The sequence below is a fragment of the Lytechinus variegatus genome, chromosome 7 (genome assembly GCF_018143015.1).
Source record: "Lytechinus variegatus isolate NC3 chromosome 7, Lvar_3.0, whole genome shotgun sequence".
NCBI classification, from domain to species: domain Eukaryota; kingdom Metazoa; phylum Echinodermata; class Echinoidea; order Temnopleuroida; family Toxopneustidae; genus Lytechinus; species Lytechinus variegatus.
This window is the reverse complement of record NC_054746.1, coordinates 44122953-44150455: the sequence shown is the minus strand read 5'-3', so window position 1 is coordinate 44150455 and position 27503 is coordinate 44122953. Positions and strand designations below refer to the sequence as shown.

At 37.2% G+C, this 27503-nt stretch overlaps 1 protein-coding gene across 1 annotated transcript; it reads right to left on the bottom strand.

Annotated features, from left to right (window-relative positions):
• Window positions 1-306: 306 nt before the first annotated feature.
• LOC121419408 (apoptotic protease-activating factor 1-like) lies at window positions 307-27147 on the bottom strand. Its single transcript, XM_041613862.1, has 22 exons — window positions 26979-27147; window positions 22206-22545; window positions 20863-20901; window positions 20344-20550; window positions 19497-19683; window positions 19044-19156; window positions 17978-18348; window positions 17401-17574; window positions 16417-16586; window positions 14908-15031; window positions 14308-14583; window positions 13847-13972; window positions 10312-10563; window positions 9577-9753; window positions 8716-8844; window positions 8150-8290; window positions 7343-7498; window positions 3198-3338; window positions 2641-2766; window positions 2131-2250; window positions 1286-1405; window positions 307-837 (listed from the first exon to the last, which is right to left on the bottom strand). The coding sequence occupies exons 2-22, from the start codon at window positions 22510-22512 to the stop codon at window positions 658-660; spliced, it is 3636 nt and encodes a 1211-aa protein (XP_041469796.1). The 5' UTR covers window positions 22513-22545; window positions 26979-27147; the 3' UTR covers window positions 307-657.
• Window positions 27148-27503: the final 356 nt, after the last annotated feature.

Genomic DNA, 27503 nt, shown 5'->3' with positions numbered 1-27503 from the left:
ATCAGATAGCAGAATACCACAAGGGTTAAATCTATTTGGTCTATATGGTCTACTATTGATTTGGCTGTACTGCCGTTTGACCTATACTACACATTTTGAGTACTCACTTAGTCTAATTCTCATTTATTCCTAAATGGTGATATTTCCATTTCAACTGCTAATTATTTTGTGCAATTTTTCAAATGAAAATTTGATCCATAGCTACCATAAAGAAAAAATATACATAGTGTTAGATCAAACGGACATTAGACGAAATGACAATTAGGCCAAATCTTTATTACACGAACTACCAAAGCTGCTGTTGTATATATGTACTAGTACAAGACCTTGTGGAATGAGTAGAAACTCAAATTAGACGAAGCAGGTTTAGACCAAATGTCAATTTGCCATTTTCTCGATTACTGTGGAAACCCTCTACGGTGAGACATCAATTTAAAACAAAATTATCACGTTTGCCAGATCAACATTTAGTATCATATCATACTTATCCGTTCAAAACATGGATGATGCGTAGCAATAGAAGAACAACGCATTACCTATTGGACGTCATAATTCCAGCATCTAATGTCGTCTCAACTTACAGGGCACGGATTCAAAATCTAATTTCTTCACATGTATATTTTCATATTCCTTTGTGTAAGTTTCTTCCATTTCATTTCATTGATTTGTGTTTATTCTTTCCAAAAGGAACAATTGTCCCAGCTCGTCTACTGTGATGAATGAAGAAAACTGGGGATTGCACACAATTCGTTTTACACGGCTACTCAGTCGGAATCTCTGCAATAGCACAAGATTTCCTTCTTCTTCTGTTCTCCACCACTCGATGTAACCATGATCCTAAAATGAGAATTAAAGGGAGGATAAAGAAATTAAGTAAGGAACCTGAATTTCAGTTTCGTAATGACACACTCATACAGGAGGACATGGAAGAAAATGACATTGTTATAATCACTGAATATGTAGGCCTAATGGAATTTTGTTGCAAAATAATCAGTTTGGTATTATTTGTAGATAATGTTGCAGTTTGTAGGTGACGTTAGCGTTTCTACCCCAACTCCCTGGTTGCAGAATGGTTTAATGACATAAAACAGAACAAAGAGGTCATCTTTCATCAGCGTTGTCACTATTATCAATGGCATCAACATCACACATCGTCATCACCATTCAAGGAATTCATTCTTGTTGGCACCCAGTGATGCCTGGGTCGAATCAGTGCCAGTATTGCATACGATATGTCTTAAATCCCCATAATTAATTCTTAAAAGTAAAATCTGAATTCTCTTACAAAGGTTCTAACGTGTCCCGTCGTAACAAACATTGACCCATCTGATGAAACCTGGATGTTATTCACTTGAGTGTAACTCTTTCTCGTGCATTTCGTCTTACCATCTCTCGCCGATCTTGCCTGCAGAAAAATGAGAATATTAATGGGATAAACTTTACTGCTCTATTCCCACTTTCTCCTTTTCATTTTTACTTCACCTTTCTGAAATATGATGATAATGAATTGATAATAAATGGAGAGTTAACGACATCCGCACCAAAACCACAGAAAACAGAGGCGGAATCAAACTATTTTTACGGAGAAGATATTCAACATTTCCAAGGTCCCAGGAAATAGTGGAACAAAATGAGGAAAGGGAATGCAGAGCGATAAAAATGAAGAGAAAATTAAGGCACAAGTTTAGTCAATGGAAGTTTGATATGTGATATGACACTGAATGTTGCTGTATCATATTTTCTATTATCTATTTCCATGTACATTGTTTTTTATTATTTCTTATTGCTTTTATTAGCGATTGAGCTATACTGTAATTCGTTTCCTCTGAATCAAAATGAAGGGAAACCGAGATGAACAATGGTAACTTAATTTCTTTTCTCCTTGATAACACATAGAGATGTGTTGTAGTTACATTACCCATGACACTCTTTCCAATATTCATCTTTCTTTCTGCTTCTCTTTTACTTCAATATTCTCCTTGAATTTCCGTGTTTAATACACGAAATAATCACTGGGGTAGTGGTCGCCCAATCTCGTTTATGCCTCACACTGTATAGTTACCGAACTGATGTCGATACCAAACTATATGAGTCAATAATGTATTTATAATGTGTTTGTTTGGTATTTACCTTTAATACACCCCCGGTCGCGGTTAATATCATGGTGGAATCCAAAATAAACTTTGCAATCGTAATAGGCATCTCGTCTGTGATACTGCTTAACTCTTGCAGGGTACTTACGTCATAGACCTGAAGTTTAAAAGAAAGCACCAACAAAAATTACATTCCAATGAAAAGTTATCCCATTTACAGTTCCAATTTGTAGACATCATCTCTTTGGTAAAAAGCAATTGAAAACAAGTGGAAGGATAAACAAATATATGCATATTAAAGGGGTGACTTACTTAAAGAATGACTAGTATGGATTTTATAGAATACCGTAGTTTTCACAGTATAGTAATGCAGCAGGGTGTTGGTGGTTAGTGATACAATAAACTATGAGAAATAAAATTGTTTTTACTCGCGTTATGTCTTTGTATCCTTCATCTTTCCTTTCATTTTTCTTTCTCCAAATCTTTCGCATTGAACCTTTGAATAAATACTAAGTATTATCATTGTCATCATTGTTATTATAATTACCTTAAGATGTTTCCAGCCAGCTAGTAGTAATAGTTTTCCATCCGATGAAAACTGTGTATGGCTCACCCGACTTGCTGGACCCTGCAAGCGCGTTGGCTCTCCTTCACATAGCCTCCCATCAGACATCTATCAAAAATGAATATATAAATATTTGAAATAAAAATCAGTGAAAAATTATGGATGACATGTCAAATGATGTCTGGCAATGTTTATTCATATCAAAATCAAACAAAATTGAAAATAATAATATTTAGATCATTTCAGCCAACAATTGACATGGTCTTTGAATCTGTTATACTTTAAATATACTTTCACAGCACATCAGTATGTCGAAGTATTCGAATTATAATTTATCTGTTGACACGACATGTGTACACTACACTACATGGTCCGTTTGCCATAACATTTCCCCACTAATTTGTTCCCCTCTTTTACCATTTACAAATTTGAATTCTTTCAATTCCTTTTCATATTTCTATTTGTGTTGGGGACATATTTTGAATTCAAACATATTGTATACAACTATTATGCGATGATATAGTTAATATGAATGTAACCTTGTACAGGAAAGCAGTTCCATCAGAGCAGCCAACAACAAGATTTGTTTGATCACGTGATAAATCGGCAGAGAGACCCTGATGTGATGTCATTAGGGGACTACTGGAAACCACTGATGGTTGTTTATCCGTTGACCAAACCTGATATTTTTCATAGAAAAAAGGAAATCTTTAAACATCAACATGCAATAATTAATATCTCAGTGATCACTGATTGGCAGTTTGGACTGAGTTCAATAAAGGTTAAAAGAATGGGAGAGAGGGGGGAGGGGTGGGGAGAACGTAACCATTGTATTAATCGGGCTACCTATTTGGAATACATGTAAAGTGAATAGTGAAAGACAAATTGATGACTAGTGGTTGATGAGGGATATTGCATCTCACTCGCCACCCACTGTTCATCCATTTATCTATCATTCGTCACCCAGTGTTCATCCATTATCTCTCTCGTCACCCACGAACCATCCATTATCTCTGCCTCGTCACCCACTGGTCATCCCTTAATCCCCAACTCGTCAATCACTGGTCATCCAGCTATTTCTCGTCACTGGTTGATGAGGGATAATGCATCTCACTCGCCACCCATTGTTCAGCCATTTATCATTGCCTCGTCACCAACTGGTCATCCCTTAATCTCCCACTAGTCACCCACTGGTCATCCAGTTACCTCTCGTCATTCACTTGTCATCCATTTATATATCTCTCTCGTCACACACTGGTTACCCCTTAATCCCAACTCGTCACTCACTTGTCATCCATTTATCTCTCTCGCCACCCACTGGTCATCCATATATCTCTGCCTCGTTACCAACTGGTCATCCCTTAATCTCGCACTTGTCACCCAATGGTCACCCATTTATCTCTCTCTCTCGTCATCCACTGGTCATCCCTTAATTCTCCCACTCGTCACACACCGGTCTTCCATTATCTCTCGTCACCCAATAGCCATCCATTATCTCTCTTGTGTGTTGATCACTGAGATATTCATTATTGCATGTTGATGTTTATAGGTTGCCTTTTTTCTTCTGTTTGACGAGTGATAGATAAATGGATTACCAGAGGGTAACAAGGTAGAGATAAATGGATGATCAATGGGTGACGAGTGAGAGATTAATGAATTACCAATGGGTGACGAGTGATAAATAGGGTTACCAGTGGTTCATGGGACAGAGATAAATGAATGACCAGTGGATGACGAGTGACAAATGGATGACCAGTGGGTCACGAGGCAACTGGGCGTTGTGGCGTGCGCCTGTAATCCAAGCTGTGGGGAAGTTAGAAATTGATGCAGAGGTTCTTACGTTTTTTCGGATGGTGACGTTAAAGGTCGGTCCCAGAAGTAAATGATCATATCTGATTGATACACGTCTGACATAACTCAAATACACACACACACACGAGGCAGAGAAAAAAATGAATGACCAGTGGGTGACGAGTGGGAGATTAAGAGACAACCAGTAAGTGACGAGTGAGAGATAAATAGGTGACCACTGGATGACGAGTCAGAGAAGAATATTCAGTGGGTGAAGAGAAATAAATGATGACCTGTGGGTTACGAGTAAGAGAAGAATTGATGACCAGTGGGTGACGAGTGAGAGAAGAATGGATGACCAGTGGGTGACGAAAGATAAGTGGATGACCCGTGGGTGACGAGTTGTTGACGAGAGATGATTGGATGATCAGTGGGTGACGAGTCAGAGAAGAATTGATGACCAGAGGGTGACGAGTGAGAGAAGAATGGATGACCAGAGGGTGACGAGTGAGAAAAGAATGGATGACCAGAGGGTGACGAGTGAGAGAAGAATGGATGATCAGTGGGTGACGAGTGAGAGAAGAATGGATGACCAGAGGGTGACGAGTGAGAGAAGAATGGATAACCAGTGGGTGACGAGTGATTTAAGAATGGATGACCAGTGGTTGACGAGTGAAAGAATGGATGACAAGTGGGTGACGAAAGATAAGTGGATGACCCGTGGGTGACGAGTGAGAGAAGAATGTACAGTGGGTGACGAGTAAGAGAAATAAATGATGACCTGTGGGTTACGAGTAAGAGAAGAATTGATGACCAGTGGGTGACGAGTGAGAGAAGAATGGATGACCAGTGGGTGACGAAAGATAAGTGGATGACCCGTGGGTGACGAGTTGTTGACGAGAGATGATTGGATGATCAGTGGGTGACGAGTCAGAGAAGAATTGATGACCAGAGGGTGACGAGTGAGAGAAGAATGGATGACCAGAGGGTGACGAGTGAGAAAAGAATGGATGACCAGAGGGTGACGAGTGAGAGAAGAATGGATGATCAGTGGGTGACGAGTGAGAGAAGAATGGATGACCAGAGGGTGACGAGTGAGAGAAGAATGGATGACCAGTGGGTGACGAGTGAGAGAAGAATGGATGACAAGTTGGTGATGAAAGATAAGTGGATGACCCGTGGGTGACGAGTGAGAGAAGAATGTACAGTGGGTGACGAGTAAGATAAATAAATGATGACCTGTGGGTTACGAGTAAGAGAAGAATTGATGACCAGTGGGTGACGAGTGAGAGAAGAATGGATGACCAGTGGGTGACGAAAGATAAGTGGATGACCCGTGGGTGACGAGTTGTTGACGAGAGATGATTGGATGATCAGTGGGTGACGAGTCAGAGAAGAATTGATGACCAGAGGGTGACGAGTGAGAGAAGAATGGATGACCAGAGGGTGACGAGTGAGAAAAGAATGGATGACCAGAGGGTGACGAGTGAGAGAAGAATGGATGCTCAGTGGGTGACGAGTGAGAGAAGAATGGATGACCAGAGGGTGACGAGTGAGAGAAGAATGGATGACCAGTGGGTGACGAGTGAGAGAAGAATGGATGACAAGTGGGTGACGAAAGATAAGTGGATGACCCGTGGGTGACGAGTGAGAGAAGAATGTACAGTAGGTGACGAGTAAGAGAAAAATGGATGACCAGTGGGTGACGAGGGATAAGTGGATGACCAGTTGTTGACGAGAGATGATTGGATAATCAGTGGGTGACGATTCAGAGAAGAATTGATGACCAGAGGGGGACGAGTGAGAGGAGAATGTTCAGTGGGTAACGAGTGAGAGATAGATGGATGGATGACCAGTGGGTGACGAGATATAAATGGGTGACCAATGGGTGACGAGTAAAAAAAGAATGGAATGACCAGTTAGTTACGAGTAAAAGAAGAATGTTCTGTAGGTGACGAGTGAGAAATAGATGGATGACCAGTGGATGAAGATAAATAAACGGTGACCAGTGAGTGACGAGTGAGAGAAGAATCAATGGCAAGTTGGTGACGAGAGATAAATGGATGTACTATGGATGACGAAGGAAAGAAGAATGGATGACCAATGGGTTTACGAAAGATAACTGGATGACCAGTGGGTGACGAGAGATAACTGGATGACCAGTGGGTGACGAGAAGTAATTTGATGATTAGTGGGTGACGAGGGATAAATTGATGACCAGGGGGTGACGAGTGAGAGTAGAATGGATGACCAGAGGGTGACGAGTGAGAAAAGAATAGATGACCAGAGGGTGACGAGTGAGAAAAGAATGGATGACCAGTGGGTGACGAGTGAGAGAAGAATAGATGACCAGTGGGCGACGAGGGGTAAATTGATGACTAATGGTCGAAGAGTGATCGAAAATTCAAGACGAGTGGGTGACGAGTAAGAAATGAATGTTTGAACCAGTAAGGAAACAAAAATTGATGAAGAGTGAGTGGTGAGTGAAAGATAAATAGTTAACGAATGGATTTTGATTGAGAGATAAACGATTCAACAGTGACCAAAGAGGTGGGTTGAATGAAATTCCAGTGAAATAAAAGCGGGGGAGGAAAAACGTAGACAAATATTTTTTTTTAATTAATCAATAATACAAAGTATTAAAAAAGAAAATTTAAGTACGCTATGTACCCGCAAAAATCTGTGAAGTGAAATAGCAATATGTATTCATAATCTTAAGCAATACTTATCCTTGATAATGTGAAAGATAACACATGTATTCAAAGTGGTTTTCACATTATCAAAAAAATGACTACCATGTTACTAGGTCTTCAGAAAAAAATGCTCTTCTATTAAACTACTAAGCAAGCGGTTATATGACTATTATTGTTATCATATTTAGTAACTATCTTACCTCAATACATATCCCTGATCCGGTGGAGACCGTAAGAAGTTCTCGCTTACTAACAACAGTCCGAGCAAGTAAAATCTTGTTTTCTGATGGCTCAAAGACTTGACAATCATTCGTCGATTTGCTACGATTTTTCCCCGGTTTCGGAAGATTTATAACCTGAAGAATTCAAAGATTGTTATTAACAATTGCGATAGTTTGATATGTCACAGTCACACACAAAAAGGCACGATCAATAGTATGTCATTGCAATTAACGTATTAGCTTTGATCGGTCTAAAATCGGTGTCACTGTGGTGACTGCGACATTGATAAATAAATGAAACGCACTTAAATATAAATAATAAAGAAAGAGTACAAAAAATACAAGTCCTCATTACATTGTCATCACTCTATCATCACTAACACATAAGACGCAATAAACACACATGGTCCAGCAACACAAAGTTAGCATTTTTCATCTGTCAAAAATGCTAGACATGCTTTCATAACCAGTGTTGCAGTCAAGGTTCAAACCATCAATGCCAAGGCTAGGGCTCAGGCCAAGGTTTTTGAAAATGCCCTGGGCTACGGCATGGACACCAAAGGCCAACGGCAAAGCATTCTTACATCGCATCCAGGAAAATGTCGAGCTTCAAGGCACTACAACACTCGTTATATCGAAGGCAATGTCTTAATTAAATTAAATTAACACTTCTACATGAAACTCTTTAATAGCACATTCAGCATTAATGATAGTGACAGATAATATTCGGATTGTTGAATATAAGTCGTAAAAAAATGAAATTAAAGTCGTAAAAATCTGCCGTACCTGTAAGCCTTCATCTGTTACCACACCAACCTGTCCTGGTGCTTGGTTGATATCAATGGCATATATATCCACTTTCTCTCCTACCTTCAGTACTTTGGTGCAAGAATTGAAGCAGTTTTTCTCCTCCGAGAAATTCACCATCTTATATCCAAAATAAATAAACAATAATCAAGTACACATTTTCCTTGGCTAGTTAAATCTAGTAGTTAAATCTAGTTTATAGATAGTACATGATATTTGACACATTCGTCGTATAATCTGAACATTTATATAAATTATTAAGCAGATATAACTTAAAGCGTAATTTCTGTGAGGTGCGGGAGACTGTGTGGGTGATATAGATAAAGTTTTATGTGCTAATTATCACCATATATCTATTCAGTAATGGTAATAATAATAAACAACCAGTATTAATCTACTAGTATTAATTTACTTTAATACATTTAAAATGATATTACCTGCTAGTCAATCGACACGGATACGCATTGGCACATGTATTAAAACTGTCTGACCTTTTCTAAATTCATAAGGAAAAAATGTAGATCCAAGCGGTAAAATATACTTACCACTATCTGTTTGGATTCAGGACTTTCGCTACCAACGATGCAATTTAACTCTCCTTTGTGGTCAAAGGAAGCATCCCAGATTGCGTAATTCATAGTAACAGGTGGATCCTGTTTTGATATCTTCCAAACCTGTAGGAATGAAAAGTGGTAGTCTGTTCGTAAAAGAATATTGATCAGATCGTTAATGATTGATAAATGGAAATTAACTAAAAACATAAATAAAACTATAATTTTTTATTAACTTGTGACGACTGGCTTACATTTGCGGACTGAAGGATATTTTGACAAAGATGCGAACACTATGGATCATTATGGTGTCATATTTTACTGTTCTATTTAATTTTCAATCATACGTTGTTGCATAATAAATCTATGATAAATCTGATAAAGAATACTACATAACACCTGTGTTACTTGGAATTGGCCCCGCGGCTATTAGAAAAAAAACTGCTGTTTTATTTCAGACCTATCTCTGTACAATTCCATTTAAGTCTTTTTTCGGTTTTGTTATCCTCACTTTCCCTTTCCTTCCTTGAAGATGGAAAAGTAATGTAATGACTAATTTTTGCTTTCTTGTGCGTACTTTTCAATAGAAGTAGAAGATAAACCTATCTAAAACTACGTGACAGAGAACACGCTATGTTAATTATTTCCGTTTAAAAAGGATGATAAACAAAGGGATAATAAATAATGGTGTCATGTTGGAAATCAAACCTGATCTTGAACAGATATAATTGACTTCGCTAATATTGCACTACTAACACATAACAACATGACGTTAGTTGAGAAAAAGAGCGAGTATGTAAGTCCACATTCTAGTACTAAAACATAACGTGAGTTGAGAAAAGGATCGAGCATTACCGGTGTTAGTCCACATTCTAGCGTGGTTGTTACGAATATCGATTCTTTACTTCCTTTCCCTCCTTTTATTGTTGAAATGGAAGCATGATTGATACCACGGTGGACTCCTCCTGTCCTAAACCGGCAGAATAACGACAGATTCCGTGATATTGGGAACGTCATTCCCAATCGTAGAATCTGGGAAAAGGGAATTTGAAAGAGAACGAATACAAGTTTTTGAAGGCAAATTATCCATCTTTTAATATGTCCATCCAGTCCCCCTCCGTTTTCTCTATTCTTACTTCACTTCATCAGTCGTGGTCATTTTGGAAAATTGTTAATTTTCAGTATTGAAAACAGAGAAAAATCACTTTTGTTAGGTCATACATATCATGCATATATAGAGAGAGGTGGGGGCGGACGAAAATATAATCTAAATATGGGCAAAGAGACACAGAAACTCAGTTAAGCGTTTACCCTACGAGGTATTACATCATGACTTTGGACATTGCTTTTTATTTGCAATTAAAATATTGGCGATCTGTACGTATGAACAATCAAAAATTGAATTGACAGTGATGTAATTATAATATATTTTAAAACCGTCATAATGTGAATGTATAGAGTTAAAATATCTATTGAATTCGTGGGCTATTTCGCCTCCTTTTGGGAGCTTACTTACCTTGAAAATGTCCACAAAAGATTTAAATCTGACAAAGGTAACTTTAAACATTTTTACCAATCTTCATTCTTTACCGTGATTGTTCCTCCTCGGCCGGTAACTGCTATGAATTGACCTTCTGATCCTGAACAACAACTAAGTTTATCAAAGAACTCATGCTCGGTATGACCAGACCATACACAAAGTCGACGTCCATTGCTGTTAGATAACTGAACGTCAAAACCTGTTGTTGTCACGATCAAACCATTACTTAAATAATCCGCATCGAGAACATCGTCTGAATGTGTTATCTCGCATTTTCTTTCTCCCGTTGATGCAGAAAATACCTGCAGATTGTGAAAATAACGCAGGATTTTAGATCAATCAAATCAGAGAGATAAAATGTATTCATAATTTTACAATGAACCTGAACTGGTATAAAATAGATGTTTCGTTAATCATATTCTTTATACAAATTTATCTCAATTTCACTAAAAGAATTGAAAAAAAAATCGTAACGTAAATTAGTTACAGCTAAACGTTTGACAGAAAGGGAATAAAAAAAGTTCATCAACTTGACGTTTACAGACGACCCTACATTTCAAAGTAAAAAAATGCCGAATTGTATAAAACTTACTTTACAATATAATGGAACAAGGGCGCCGGAAGCGGGGGGGCAGGGGGGGCACTTGCCCCCAAAGAAATTTTTTTTTGGGGGGGGCAAAACGAAATTTTGCCCCCCCATGTGCCCCCCTAAAAGAAGAAAAAAATATATTATTTAAGGACAAAAGTAACGATGAAGGCACTTTTCTGCCTAAGAATTGTCATTTCCTTTGTCAAAAATGAAAAAATTTCGCCCCTGACGGGGCAATTACACAAGCATTGCGTCTTTTGACGAACATGTCCCTCTGTGAAACATACCTTTGATAAGCCCCTTTCCATCTTATTACAGTGTGATAACGTTTAACCTTTTAAACCCCCATTCCACAGAGAACAAGACCGCTGGAAGACCTTTGAAAGACCATGAATTTTGGTTGATCTTTCAGAGGTCTCTCAAAGAACCTACAATGGTCTTTGAGGTCTTACACGAGTCCTGACCAATCTTTCAGTGGTCTTCGTGGTCTTCATGGGCTCCAAAACTTTTTGAAACGGTTCAAAACAGTCTTACAACGGTCTTACAGGAAAATTGTCTTTCAGTGGTCTTTCAGCAGTCTTTCAGCGGTCTTTCGATGAACTTTCAAAGGTCTTCATAGTCTTTCATTGATCTTTCGGCAGTCTCTCAAGATTTTTGCGGAGATCACTGTAAGACTCATGAGAGATTATTGAAAGATCATTGAAAGACCATTGAAAGACCAGGCAAAGTCCATGGAAAGAATTCTGAAAGATCACTTTTTGCATAAAAGATATCTGAAAGACCATTGAAAGAATTCGAGAGGACTAGTCTAAGACCAGTACGACAAGAAATATCCATCAGTCTTTCAGAGTTCTTTGAGGGGTCTTTCTGAGCCATTCCAAAGAGATGAAAATTTCATTGATCTTGAAAACCGCTGTAAGACCTCACCAATTTCAAGTCTTTCAGTGGTCTTTCAATGGTCTCCGTTCTGTGGAATGGGGGCCTATTAGTGAATACATTTCAGACTAAAAAATTTGCATGCTGGCTGTGTCGGCTAACAAACGCGCGGTCGCCCAGAAACGCTCAGACCGGAGTGGTGTTTCATCAATATTTTCGTCCGACAAGTTGTAAGATCTGACAACTTTCCTGTATTCTGATTGGTTGAGAAGCAGTGTTACCATAGTAACTGTCGGATAAAACAGGACTTGTCGGATAAAACGTCCTACAAGTCCTTTCATGAAACGCTCCCCGGACCCGATATCACCAACGCGCGTGAACGCTAGTTACTCGAGCAACATATGGAATCTGAAAATAGCTGTAAAACCGAAAAGTTTAAAGAGTTATAGAGGATATTGAGTAGTTGCTTATTGGATAAATGAGAAGATGCTAGCTTGAGTCGGCGAATGGAGTGCAGAGCAGAAGTACTCATCTATCAACTAATCAAGCCTCTTCTTCAACCTTTTCTGGTTTACTTTCTTTATCAGGACTACGCTCGTTTGAACAAAAAATTACTCGACTATCAACTGTCTACTTCCTCCTTTCAATTTCACTTCTTCCTCTATCCACCATTTTTTTTTTCTTTCGAAAACTCCACATGGTGTACCGTCAACCACATCCGCTCTTGGAATGAAATTGTTTTCTTCTAAATAATGTTACATAATGTACATTATGAACTGCCGTAGTTTGTTAGTTCATGATTATTTACAAATGAATATTTCCTGGAATTTGATATTCATCATTTCCTAGTTATGGTCACATTTTCCCCAGAAAATATGTAAAGGAAAAAGAAGATTTTGAAGGGGTCATCCAAAAGTGCTTCCCAGCCATACAAAACATGCCAAAGGAAACACATAAATCGAGAAAAGTTTAAATTTTCAGAAAAGTTTTAAATTGTTGGACAATAATTAAGCAGGTCATATTTCTTTTTCCTCCAGTTACAAATGATGAAACGTTTTGCCTATGCATGGATAATCAGGGACTCTCTCCAATGCTGAGGTCAGAAATGATTTAAATAGAATGGGGATTTAAGCGCTTATCGTCGTCTGCCACGTCAGAACAGTATGACATTTTGAATTTTAAAAGACATTCATTAGAATGTATTTTGTTTCTGTTGTTACGCTTCTTCTGCTTAATACACTCCTTGAAACTTATGATAATTGTGCTCTCTCGCGTCGTCCGTGTATGTGAATGTACATAAATAAATATTTCTGAAAGGATATTGCATGAAAAATGTAATTTCTTTTATTTTGAGTCAATATCAGCGCATTACGTAATTTACGTAATCAGACACGAAAACCACATTCCGAATTAAGCGATCGTTTTGCGCGTAGATTTCATAGGTTCTCATAAACACTGAGTATAGTCTTTCGTAGTGAATTCTATGTTTAATTTTCAAGAAATTTATTTTTGAATTCTCTTAGAAACGTAACTTTTAAACTCCATTTTTACACAAAGTCCTTACCGTGTGGGGGGGGGGTCCCACGCCCTCTCCCGCTCGATCGCTTCGGTAACTCACGCTGTCAAAAATATTGTGCCCCCTTCGGGATTTTGCCCCCCCCCCAAAACTAAAAGTGTTCCGGCGCGCCTGTAATGGCAGCACCTTCAGTTCCGATACTTTAGCCTATCATAAATCGAGTACATTTTTTCCTTGTTACAGTTGTGATTTTCAAGAGTTGTTCCATTAAGATTTTTTTCATAAAACCCGGGTCCCGTAACACAAAGGTTAGTGATTAATCTTACACTTGATTTTCACGATTGATTGTACATTGTAGTCAATACAATCAATCGTAGAAAAATGTTCTACGATCATTGCTAAGCTTTGTGTTACGAGCCCCAGATCATGATCCAATGGCAACATAAAGTAAACAACAACAACAAAAAGTTCGGTGTTTTACTATACTACATGGAACCGTTTTGATCATGATACGGTCTTATGAAAACAAATGGGTTAAAAAATATTGTTCCTAGCTTTTTTATATTTTTTGACTAAAAAGAAAAAAAAATAATTAGAAATGCACCATCGCAGTGTCGTCCTTCTTTGCACACGTTAAAATAGTTCCATCACTGTGACAAGCACTGCAAGAAATGATAGACAGAGTGTGTGCTTTCACAGAGTGCTTCAATGAAAAACATCCATCATATATCTGTAAAGACAAAAAAGAGAAGTTCGCAGTAACTTAATTATATGTTTCACTTGAACCTTCAAAATTATTTATGCCATCAAGCAAGCAACGTTTTAAAAAAAATAATATACATGTATATTTCTGTTTCAAGTTCTATTCGAATCCGAATTTGTATGTATTCTGGTGACGACCCCTTTTAATGAGCATTGCTTCTCCTGGGTCTCCGAGCCATCTATGTATTTTTGCTCTTACTTTGTGAATCGTTTATTTATCCATTTGATGGTTGAATGAATGAATGAGTGAATGGATGAATGAATGGATGAATGAATGAATGAATGAGTAAAGTAATGATATACCTTGATGCAACCTGAATCATCTGCTGATACTAGCATCAATTCATTGCGGACGGAAACGAAAGCACAACAGGTAATCCTGGAACTATCCTGGCATAATTGCTTGACAAGACGTTGTGACTGGCTGCATTCCTTTGTGATATTCCAGACCTTGATACATCGATCAGCTGAGCATGATGTCACAAGGAGAGTTCCATCAGGACTAACCGATAGGTCACCGATACTGTCAGTATGAGCTGATGTTAGTAATCGAACAGCACCAGAATATCTGTCGGCAATCTTTCGTGAGGGCGTTTAAAAAAAAAAGTTGTAACATTTTTTTTAATCTCGAGGAATTAAACATCAATCTATCCTATTGTTTCATGTATTCGATAACAAGAACATATCATTTATGAATACATTAATTTGTTTGCAGGGGGGGAGGGGGTGCTAAAACCCCAATACTGAACTGGCAGTGATCAACGTGAAACACGTGTTTGTCTTATTTATAAGGTTATGTCGAAACCTCCTTTTATATCAGTTTCCATTTCACATGGGATTTTTCTTACCATGAGCATTTCCCCTTGCTTTAGAATTGCTTATTTATTTGTTGTTGTTTTTTACCTGAAGTCTTCCTTCATATCCAACCGATACGATTTCTTTTCCGTCTGATAGGAGTTTGGCCCGTTTTGCAGGTTTACCAGTGGCCCCATGTCTAACACAAGTCATCAAGGGTTGGTCATTTGTCCTAACAAAGTGTTAAAAGGGAGCAATACGTGCCCGGTCAAAGAAGATGAATGCCTATTTATGGTTTATGAAATGTCAGTATTAAAAATGTTCTGACATTTCGAATGAAAGTGTTTATTTTACATTCTTGACAGTAATCTGCCATTGATTTATTTGTCAGTACTCAATCGTTCATTTATAGGACAATTTTTGTTATCTAATAATTATAATGATAATGATAACAATGATAATAATGGTGTTGATGATAATGATGATGATGATGACAACAACGAAGATGATGAGGATAATAATGATAGTGGTAGTGATGGGGATGATGATGATGGTTGTGGTGGTAGTGATGGGGATGGTGGTGATGATGATTATGATGATGCTGACGACGACGAAGGTGATGATGATGACGATCACAAGAATGAGAGTGATAATATTGATTCCTTAATATTTGATAATAATAATGATAATATTGAATACTATATACTGACAGATACTACTATTCCTACGATCAGTAATATTCTTGTTAGGTGAGGCAGCGACGGATCTTACATTTCATGATACAGGGGCCATAAGAGGGGGGGGGGGGGCTAAGAAAAAAAGTAGGACATGGATGCAGAATTGTTCGACGTTTTCCTTTAAAAAATAAATGCCTTGCTCAAGGGCATGAGGGGCGTGGCCGAGGATCGAACCCCAGACTTTCATGTGTCTTGTCAGGCGCCTCAGACCACTCGGCCACGGCATCTCCTTAATACCCCCGTCACACTTATTCGGAATCAGCAGGAATCGAGCAGAACCAGCCGGAATGAAGAACTTCCAAAATTCGTGCCACATTCGGGAGGGAATTTGAAATTTTCACTACTTTTGCAAAAATGTCTTCCTTTTTTGCGACATGACTGGGTGACTTCTACTGCCAAATGACGTTACAACAGCAGCTGGCCGCGTTTTATGCGATTCAGTTTTCTCTAGAATGCGATCACAATGCCTCGAATACTCTTAGAATGTCGTAAGAATATTTAGAATGCAGTCAGAGAGCAGTCAGAATGCACTTCGAATGTCGTTCGATATTTCTCCACTTCGAATGCACTTCGAAAGTTTTGAACATGAGCAAAACATTCGGGCCGGTCACAAGAATGGACCCGAATGTCTGGAATGCACTCAGAATGCAGTCAGAATTTTTAGAATGCGCTTCGAATATCTAGGAATGTACCAAGAATTTTCATTCCGACGGCATTCCGGTTCATTTCGCCTCTAGTGTGACGGGATTTTATAGAGAGCGGCAGCTACGGACAAAAACCTGTGCATGGTTCAAGTGATGGTAGTGCCTTGAACTAAAATCTGTAGTGCCATTCTAAATCATATAGGGAATGAACTATTACATTTTGTCAGGGTTCTTACCGTTCTTTGATGAAAAACCCATTTCTTGTTTGCTGAGCTACTCTAAGCGCTCGCCTGTAAACAGTACATGAAGGAGGGAGTTGTAAGGCGGTCTGGACAATATCTCTTCTACATGATTTGAATCGACAGAGTGTAAGCAGACATTTAAACTCATTGCAGACAGTCGGAGGCTGATGTAAAAGAAAGAAATAATCAAACTTCGTTATACTGCATATTATCACATGGCCTCTAATAGTTGTGCTCGGTTGAAGCACACTCAAAAATCTTCAATATATTTCTCCTTCTCGGTTTACACGAAAAAAAAACTTCCTTGACGGTATGACCGAGACAAAAGATTAGTGGATAGATTGTGAAATTTCTTATCATAAAAGTGTAAATCGGCCACCATTTGTTTGGGATTTTTTTGGTATTTTGTTTAATTTATTTTAATCAATAATATTGCATATACCATCAGCAAGAGCAGATAAGAATTTATGATATCATAACAACAAAAAGAACTTATCTACAAACCTAAAAAAAAAAAAAACTTCTTCTCCATAAGTTTCGTTGGAAAAAATTGATCTCTATAAATGTTGTTCCTGAGAAAAGAAAGTGAAATTTCCCCAATAAATAATTTTACACAAAGCGAAAAATGGGTGCTATCGCCACACATAAGGACCATTTTGGTTGCAAAGAGTCGAGTAGCCCCCCCCCCCAGAAAAAAAAAGAAAATGGGTCAGGACAGTTTGAAAGGGGGGGGGGTTAAAGGCCCCTGACCCTGGATCAGCACCTACCCTAAGTTGACACCTACCTTGTCCTTTGCAGCCCCTCTGGCTACTAGATGATCATGAAGAAGGTCATGAATCCAATAGAATGGGGGGGGGGCTACTCGCAAAGAGTCGAGTAGCCCCCCCAGAAAAAAAGAAAATGGGTCAGGACAGTTTGAAGGGGGGGGGGGTAAGGCCCCTGACCCTGGATCAGCACCTACCCTAAGTTGACACCTACCTTGTCCTTTGCAGCCCCTCTGGCTACTAGATGATCATGAAGAAGGTCATGAATCCAATAGACTCGACATTCATCATATGTAGACCATTCTGTCGACACCAAAGACCTCTGAGTAATACCTCTCATCCTATCTTCAACTTCTTCTTTGGAACACTCAACAAGCATCGCTAAGACCTGCATGAAAAAAAAATAGTTCGATAATCACCAAGAATCGGTCCACTATATATTCAACGGAAACATACTTAAGAACTAATAACTTTTTATTGATACAATTTATAATAAAATGCAACTTATATTCCTAAATGTTTCCCTTTCTTAATTTTCCGTTGAATGGACAATATGAACACGTTGTACAAGCTACATACGATATACTTTTAAATGTTGTCAAAGTGTTCTGGGAAATCGTTAAAGAGTGTTATAAGTGACATTCAGGGTTTCTTAAAATATCACTGTAAAAATCATGATGAAATATTCAGAAAGAAGAAAGATATTAACGTTAATACTTTGCTTTATAATTTTCAATAAAAAGTAATTATTAACTTTAAACATCATTAAACACAGTGAAATCATAACTCACCTGACTCGAAAGTCTGATACCTTCATCAAATACTGCAAACCAAGAGTAAACGTCGATTTGAGCTTTAGTCAGTTGTTCCACACTCATTTCAATGGCATCATAGACACTACTGTATTCATAGCTGGATTCTGAGGAGAGATCCTTGAGTTTCTTGGCTTCCATCTTAGCCACATAGAACTGCCATCGATCAGGGAAGTCACGGAGGAGAGCACCTACGATGGAGATGACGAGAGGTGATCCGCAGCTGAAACCGTGGATGAGCTCAGCTTCGGGAGGAAGATCGTCTAGTGGGATACACGTCCATTCAGATAAAGCCTTGGTAGACTGAGCCTTAGACAGACCGTGGGACAGATTAAGCTCTTCTTTGTCTCCTGTGGGATAAGAAGGTAGCCGAGATATTACCTTGTCCTAGGAAGTATGGAGAATCTATATTTCTAACGAAACACGGAACGTTCTAGTGTCTCACCTTAATCTTTTACAAACGGCTTATAAGTGACCATCGTGTGAAACACGCGAGATTCATCACGTTAATTCACATTATGTACTTGAAGTGTGTCGTGCATATGATATTCTTTGGTTTAGTTATATAATTTTGTTAACGTTGGGTCTTATAAGCTTTCACTTCTCATGAGTTGATTTGTCACAAAACATGTTTTCTATGTTTTTTACTTTTTTATCGAGAATGTGAAAAATTGACTTAATCAAAATATCGTTCAAACGCGTATAAAAGTTTATTCCATCACTGAAATGAAATATATTAGTTTGAGTAACATTTTGAGAACGTGGTTACTTCTTGGCCCTTTTAAGTTTATATATTTATATATTTATATATATATATTTATATATTCCGACGTATCAATCTTGTGACTGTTCTTAATCATAAAAATATATCTTTATACAGTGTTCGTAATGATGTTCGCGAACAATCAGGCACAATTTTTTATAACAACTATTAACATATACCACACATTTAGTCTTTGTACGGATACCTGGAAACTTTCAACTAGTTTATCATTAAAACAATCTTTTTAGGACGTTTCAAAGTTAAACGCTCATAATGACTTGCCTGACACTCGACTCATCACACCGCTATCTCGTGTAGTAATAAGAACAGTGCTACGGACGTCAAATGCTGCCACCACATTTGGAATCCAGATGTCATCCAAGACCAAAAGAGACCTGCAACAAAACATGTAGTTTTAAATACGGTTGCAAACTGCATCATTCATTCATTCATGAAAATCGACAAAAATGCAAACATAAACAAGTTGCTACCAAAAAATAAAATCATATAGAAGATTCGTATACGAAAGAAGGCGTCAGTCCCTGAAAAATAGTTTTGATGAGATTTTTCCTGTAACGCAAATTACCACAAAGAAGGAAGATGAACAGAAGTGCTCATCATTATTGTTATCAAGTAAAAAATAGTTACGGCTAATTTTGAAAAAAAAATGGCCATGAGTTCGATGCTATTCTACTGCTCGTCATTGGTAAATCTACAGGCTGTATTCCCTCTCACCTTGGATATCGTTGACTGATGAGTTTAGTTAAGAGATTCTTCCATTGTTCTGTTGTCTTTGGAGGAGAAGGAGCTGATGATAGATTACTGTCAAAGATTCGACACAATGTCTCTAGACGATCAGGAATACTAGTCTCCTCCTTCACCGTACCCATAGACATCCAGAATATTCCGTCCGAGAAATGCTCTATTTTTCGAAATAAGAATTTAAAAAATAGTGATTTTCAACACTTTATACCAATTTTTTTGTGAAATGGTTTCCATTACAGACATATGTGATCTTTCAACGGTGTAGATCAGAATTTTGCTAAAAATTACTGTTCATTTTCATTTTCCTTGTGGTGTAAAATAATTGCTGAGTTAAAAATTGAAATCTATCTTCACTGGGGATCATTCATAACGCGATATTGTCTATCACAATCGAGCTTTTAGTGACAAAAGTTTTGACCTTTAAAATACTTAAATCATATTTCGTGATATACATACTGACAAGCTATTCAGAGATCTATAATATTTCGATTGTGATTTATTTATTTATCTATTATTATTATTATTATTCATTTATTTTTATTTTATTTTATTTTATTTTAGTATTTTAGTATTTTTTTACTTTTTTTATTATTATTTTATTTATTTTTTTAGGGGGGGGGTGTGTCCCCAAGCCACTGACGTAAATTCTTGCATCAAACCTATTGCTCAGGGAGGGGGGTGGAACACTAGATCGACCCCCCCCCCCTCCGATCAATAGGTGTGACGCAAGGATTATGCCAGCGGTTACGATGCGTATGCAAAATAGGTAATGCAGCAATGTGATTTTTTTTCTTTTTTAACAGTAATTGCGACTTACCTTCTACAAGTTTATCATCTCTGACAGCCTGATTAGCCAAGACAGTTTTACCCATTCCTCCCATACCATACACCACCACCCATCGACTAGGTTTATTTGAAGAAGCAACTCTACGTAGTTTACACCTCAGTTCAGCTAATTCTGCTGGTCTCTCTGTTAAACAGTCAGGCAAGGCAGGAACGTTACCTTCATTCAGTTTATCTTCAACTAGAAAAATGAATTAATGAAATTAATTTTAATTTCACCTGATGAGTTGTTATTAGATAATTGTAATAAAACTAAGATTGTAAGAAGACGAATAAATCATGTCTAACCGATATCTATTCACACTCTGAAGGGTACATATAAACCCCATGTCAGCAAATTACATACAAGGTATAATCATGATCGATGAAGTTTTATAATGTACCCATATTTGGAATTCTAGGAATCATTTTTGTCCATGTACCTGTATATGTTAAGTGGTAAAGTTTCAAACGATTTATTAAAGTGATATTCAATAATGGGAGTCATTTTTACCTGATATGGTCCGTAAAGCAGCGTTGCAAAGTCCAAGTTCTGTAGTAAATGAAATTGATAAATGAAATATAATTTTAATAACTGCATTCAGCAATATCAAGCTAGCATATTAGAACATTGCTATCACGAATAGTTTATTGATGCGACAAGACAGAATAAGACGGAGGACCGAAGCGAGGAGGCAATCAAAACTTTTTTTAATCAATATTACGTCGAAGTTAAAGGTCAAGTCCACCTCAGAAAAATGTTGATTTGAATCAATAGAGAAAAACCAGAAAAGCACAATGCTGAAAATTTCATCAAAATCATATGTAAAATAAGAAAGTTATGACATTTCAAAGTTTCGCTTATTTTCAACAAAATAGTTATATGAACGAGCCAGTTACATCCAAATGAGAGAGTCGATGACGTCACTCACTATTTCTTTTGTTTTTTATTGTTTGAATTATACAATATTTCAATTTTTACGAATTTGACAATTTGGACCTCCTTGCCTGAAGCACAAAATGTTAAAATAATGGAACTCCACGTGTTTAGGGAGGAATGAAACTTCATTTTACATGACAAGGACGAGAAAAATCAAAATATTTCATATTTCATATAATAAAATACAAAAGAAATAGTGAGTGAGTGATGTCATCAACTCTCTCATTCGGATGTAACTGGCTCGTTCATATAACTATTTTGTTGAAAATAAGCGAAACTTTAAAATGCCATAACTTTCTTATTTTACATCCGATTTTGATGAAATTTTCACTGTTGTGCTTGTTGAATTTTTCTCTTTTATTCAAATCAAGTTTTTGTTGGAGTGGACTTGTCCTTTAAATTTGATATGACAAAAAATCTGGTGGGTCTCCAGCCCCAATCCACACTCTTCCAATGCGAGCGTGTATAACAAATATTAAAACCAACACAGAAGTAATCAGTCAAATTGACTAGATCCGTATACCGGTGTGTGCTACTGATAAGTATAGTCACATTCCTGACGAATATCCTAGTCGGAAATAACTCTGTTCTATAGTAAAATACGAGAAGAAAAAGTCAAATGTGATTAGAATAACAGTTGCACACAGCTGACCTATAATTAACTCGTCATTTTGACTGATTTGTTTCGAGAGTTTCAAAGAGTTAAACGCAATTCTAACTGTTTTTGTTAATGTTATTGTTAATGTTATTGTTACTGTTTTTACCATAATTATTATCATCGTTATAGCCATGTATAAACACTCAAATGAACAAGAGAATATTTTAAAAAATTCTGAAATACTGAATTGTAACATGATTTTCAGCTATACTAGTCTCGAGCTTTTTTCAACAGATGGTATTTGATAAGTTCTTTTCACCTGATTGCAACCAATCTGCTGCTTCTGAGTTCTTGCTGTCTCTCAGAGATTGGATAAGAATCTGTGGCTTGGCTTCGTGTCCTTCCCGCCTTTTCCATTCGGTCAACATTCTATAAAAACATTCCGATATCACTCCAAGATGCGATCGTTCGATCTGAGATAGTCTGTTTTCAGTGAATCCAAGACGGATACCAAGAGGACGGTAATCATTGGGATGGAGGTGTTCACATAGCTCCATCATTATGATGTCACTCAAGGAGGCCCCGTTGGCATGGAAACCATGAGATGGTGGTGAAGGGGATGCCATGCTGGTAGATTATAACACCAATCAACAAAGATTCTGTTATGAAAAATAGTGAAAAGGGTATAAATTTATATGATGTAAAGTGCTTAATATTGTTCACAATTCGTTCGCACAAATATAATACGGCATCATACCAAGGTACCGTATCATATTTATTCTTATATGAAATGCAAATTCGAAAAATATAATATTATTTATAAGAGTATGCTTTAACACTATACATAATATAATGTGTGTAGGAGAAGTCGACTCCAATTTGGTGGGTGTTCTCTTAATGATTTATTTTGCAAACTGTAACGGTTGATAAAAGGAAATGACACACATTTCCATAATCTATCAAAGGTTTCAAAACAAAAATGGAAATAGCGAACCTGGGTTGAAATGCAGCGAGTATTGAGACCTTGAACTCAAGGTTGCTTTATGATTTTTTTTTATCAATCTGTGTGTGTTAATTGGACAATCGTAACATTTACTTTTCTCTTTGTAAAAGTGAAATTAACATAATGATTATAAAAGCTGCAATGATCAAAGCATAAGTTGAAGTAAACGTCAAAAGAACAATTTTCATTAGTATCCAGTTGAGATATTGTTTATTTGTCTGCTTATCTGCAAATGTAACACTCTCTTTGTCAATGTGAATATTACATGGTTAAAAAGAAAGAAAGAACCAATTTAACTCACGAAGAGTAAAACACCATAAGTATAATGACGGTGCCATGAGAAGAGGTGGGAGATATGGTAGTATGTCTCATACCCCCCCCCCCATCACGAATTGTCACTTTTTGCCTTTCTTCATCACATCAACTGTTTAGTCCGGAGATCATTTCAATTTGGGGAGCTTCACTCTACATGTATAACTTTCACTTTCAAAGGAGTGGTCTAAATCACAATCCTTGTTGAGCGAGTAATACAGTGGGAGTATAATGTGCCTATAAGTATAACCCATTACGAGGATAACAAAATGACATGTATTCAGACCAGGGGCCCGTTGCAGAAAGAGTTGCAATCGATCGCAACTCTAAAAATAATGCGCAACTTGATTTTCAACCAACCAATCAACAGCGCGCATTTGGGACTTGCGTTTGACTTTTTGGTAATCTACCACAATGTGCCGTACCCCCCCCCCCCCCCCTCCTTCGGCGTAGCCATGCAACTCTGAAAACAGTTCCGCGGCCCGTGTTTGAATTTGGCTGAAGGCTTATTATCATTAATCAATGTACCTCTGTATAAACTTTCAAAAATCTTCTAAAAACTTTTATTTAACTCTTATTAGCTCCAGTTGTGCGCCTGGAGCACTCTACAGAGTGGATTTGGCGAGTTTATAAGTCACATTATTATTATTACTATTATTGTTATTATTACTATTATCATTATCATTATTATCATCATTATCATTATTATTACTATTGTAGTGCTGCTCATTTTTTTGATAGGGGAAAATGAGGTAAAATATAGAAAATATGATCTTTCATTCAATACTGAAACAAAATGTCATTGAGCTGTTACCTACTCATTTTAAACTATATTTGATACACTAGCTCTCATACTACCGGTAAAGACTGTTTCCGTTTATTTTGATCAGCTAGGTAGCCGATTTGTAAGAACAATTTTCATTAGTATCCAGTTGAGATATTGTTTATTTGTCTGCTTATCTGCAAATGTAACACTCTCTTTGTCAATGTGAATATTACATGGTTAAAAAGAAAGAAAGAACCAATTTAACTCACCATAAAACACCATAAGTATAATGACGGTGCCATGAGAAGAGGTGGGAGATATGGTAGTATGTCTCATACCCCCCCCCCCCATCACGAATTGTCACTTTTTGCCTTTCTTCATCACATCAACTGTTTAGTCCGGAGATCATTTTAATTTGGGGAGCTTCACTCTACATGTATAACTTTCACTTTCAAAGGAGTGGTCTAAATCACAATCCTTGTTGAGCGAGTAATACAGTGGGAGTATAATGTGCCTATAAGTATAACCCATTACGAGGATAACAAAATGACATGTATTCAGACCAGGGGCCCGTTGCAGAAAGAGTTGCAATCGATCGCAACTCTAAAAATAATGCGCAACTTGATTTTCAACAGTGGGAGTATAATATATGATGTAAAGTGCTTAATATTGTTCACAATTCGTTCGCACAAATATAATACGGCATCATACCAAGGTACCGTATCATATTTATTCTTATATGAAATGCAAATTCGAAAAATATAATATTATTTATAAGAGTATGCTTTAACACTATACATAATATAATGTGTGTAGGAGAAGTCGACTCCAATTTGGTGGGTGTTCTCTTAATGATTTATTTTGCAAACTGTAACGGTTGATAAAAGGAAATGACACACATTTCCATAATCTATCAAAGGTTTCAAAACAAAAATGGAAATAGCGAACCTGGGTTGAAATGCAGCGAGTATTGAGACCTTGAACTCAAGGTTGCTTTATGATTTTTTTTTATCAATCTGTGTGTGTTAATTGGACAATCGTAACATTTACTTTTCTCTTTGTAAAAGTGAAATTAACATAATGATTATAAAAGCTGCAATGATCAAAGCATAAGTTGAAGTAAACGTCAAAAGAACAATTTTCATTAGTATCCAGTTGAGATATTGTTTATTTGTCTGCTTATCTGCAAATGTAACACTCTCTTTGTCAATGTGAATATTACATGGTTAAAAAGAAAGAAAGAACCAATTTAACTCACGAAGAGTAAAACACCATAAGTATAATGACGGTGCCATGAGAAGAGGTGGGAGATAGGGTAGTATGTCTCATACCCCCCCCCCCCATCACGAATTGTCACTGTTTGCCTTTCTTCATCACATCAACTGTTTTAGTCCGGAGATCATTTCAATTTGGGGAGCTTCACTCTACATGTATAACTTTCACTTTCAAAGGAGTGGTCTAAATCACAATCCTTGTTGAGCGAGTAATACAGTGGGAGTATAATGTGCCTATAAGTATACCCCATTACGAGGATAGCAAAATGACATGTATTCAGACCAGGGGCCCGTTGCAGAAAGAGTTGCAATCGATCGCAACTCTAAATATCAAGCGCAACTTGATTTTCAACCAATCAACAGCGCGCATTTGGGACTTGCATTTGACTTTTTGACTTGCGTTTAAACGCAACTCTTTCTGCAACAGGCCCCAGGAAACTTAGTAAGCCGATATCTTCGATAACATGTGTAATGAAGGTTTCGATCCAGAACTTTCGAACACGATTTTTTTTTATTCGAGTTCGCAAAGGATACGAAATACTGATAGCAAATGTGGGTTTGTTTATTATTAAATCTGGTATACTATTATTAAACACAAAATAATTTTACTCCATTCTTTTTTCAGGGGCCGCGGCACGGGGGGGAGGGGCTAGGGTGTTTGAGCCCCCCCCCCACACTTTTTCAAAACCATGTATAAAAAAATAAAATTTTATTATGATTTTTTTACGTGGAATGCCGCCCCCTCCCCTTTACGGCATTTTTTTTTGCACATTTTGGTAATCTACCACAATGTGCCGTACCCCCCCCCCCTCCTTCGGCGTAGCCATGCAACTCTGAAAACAGTTCCGCGGCCCGTGTTTGAATTTGGCTGAAGGCTTATTATCATTAATCAATGTACCTCTGTATAAACTTTCAAAAATCTTCTAAAAACTTTTATTTAACTCTTATTAGCTCCAGTTGTGCGCCTGGAGCACTCTACAGAGTGGATTTGGCGAGTTTATAAGTCACATTATTATTATTACTATTATTGTTATTATTACTATTATCATTATCATTATTATCATCATTATCATTATTATTACTATTGTAGTGCTGCTCATTTTTTTATAGGGGAAAATGAGGTAAAATATAGAAAATATGATCTTTCATTCAATATTGAAACAAAATGTCATTGAGCTGTTACCTACTCATTTTAAACTATATTTGATACACTAGCTCTCATACTAAAGACTGTTTCCGTTTATTTTGATCAGCTAGGTAGCCGATTTGTACTAATTTTGAATAAAGATTCGCCTAAAAGGCTTGTATTTTTTTTATCTGTAGTGTAACTCATTAATTGGGGGATGTAACCCCCCCCCCCCCGCCTATATACGGCAGTGATTCACATTAAACCTCTAGATCAGCTTCACGCCACTCACAAACGACGTATATTTGACAAAATAAATGCCTGGAATAAATGGAAAAAAAAATGGTTACGGGCCGCAAGAATGCATTCATTTTTTTGTCAATGGATATACTGAACGTGATTGAACAACGGCCAAGGCTATGGTTGATCATTGTTGAATTATCGAGATAAAACAAACACCATGTAGGAATATCATATTTTGTAATCTCTCGTACACTAGCAACGAGAAGATAGTAGACACGGATTAACATACGTGATACACGCACAGCAACAAAGTAAGAGTGCGAGCTAAAAATGTCATGTCAAATGAACATATAGAAGGGTATACTCACATTTAACCGTTATGCCAATTGAGAAAATCAAGATCATTAGTATATGATATGTAGCATTCTTGTTGTTTAGGGGTCAAAATGTATATAATTTGCTGGTACCGTAACACACTGTACAGTAAGTATAATCAGATGGTCGCTTGTCTCCATATCACACGGATTGTGTGTGGATGCTTGTCGTATAAATATCATGGACCTAGGAGGCCCCATGAATACATTGACAACATGCACGAGAAACAGGAAATTGCTCGAAGTCTGTACTTCAGTGTCGATTCAAATTCAAACAGTACAAGTTTCATAATAGGGAAATTACAAACTGCATAGTCCTAGTATAATATTCCGAAAGCCTCACACAATATGTCTTTGATACACAATAATTGAATCAATGTAAAAACGCTAAAGGTAGTGAATGTCAAAATATCAAAATAATATTATGAGTAGGCCCTAATGTAAATAATTCTTTATCAAGAATCTATTTATGAAGAATATAGTATACTGTTTTAAAAACCATTTTACAAACAGTAATTT

Bases quoted from the DNA above. Each gene is read 5' to 3' on its own strand.
- LOC121419408 (XM_041613862.1), bottom strand. From the start codon at position 22,512: ATGGCATCCCCTTCACCACCATCTCATGGTTTCCATGCCAACGGGGCC. The intron at 18,349-19,043 runs GCAAGTCATTAT...CTTATCCCACAG, and splicing joins TGTGATGAGTCGAGTGTCAG to GAGACAAAGAAGAGCTTAAT. The intron at 17,575-17,977 runs GTGAGTTATGAT...TTTTTCATGCAG, and splicing joins GTATCAGACTTTCGAGTCAG to GTCTTAGCGATGCTTGTTGA.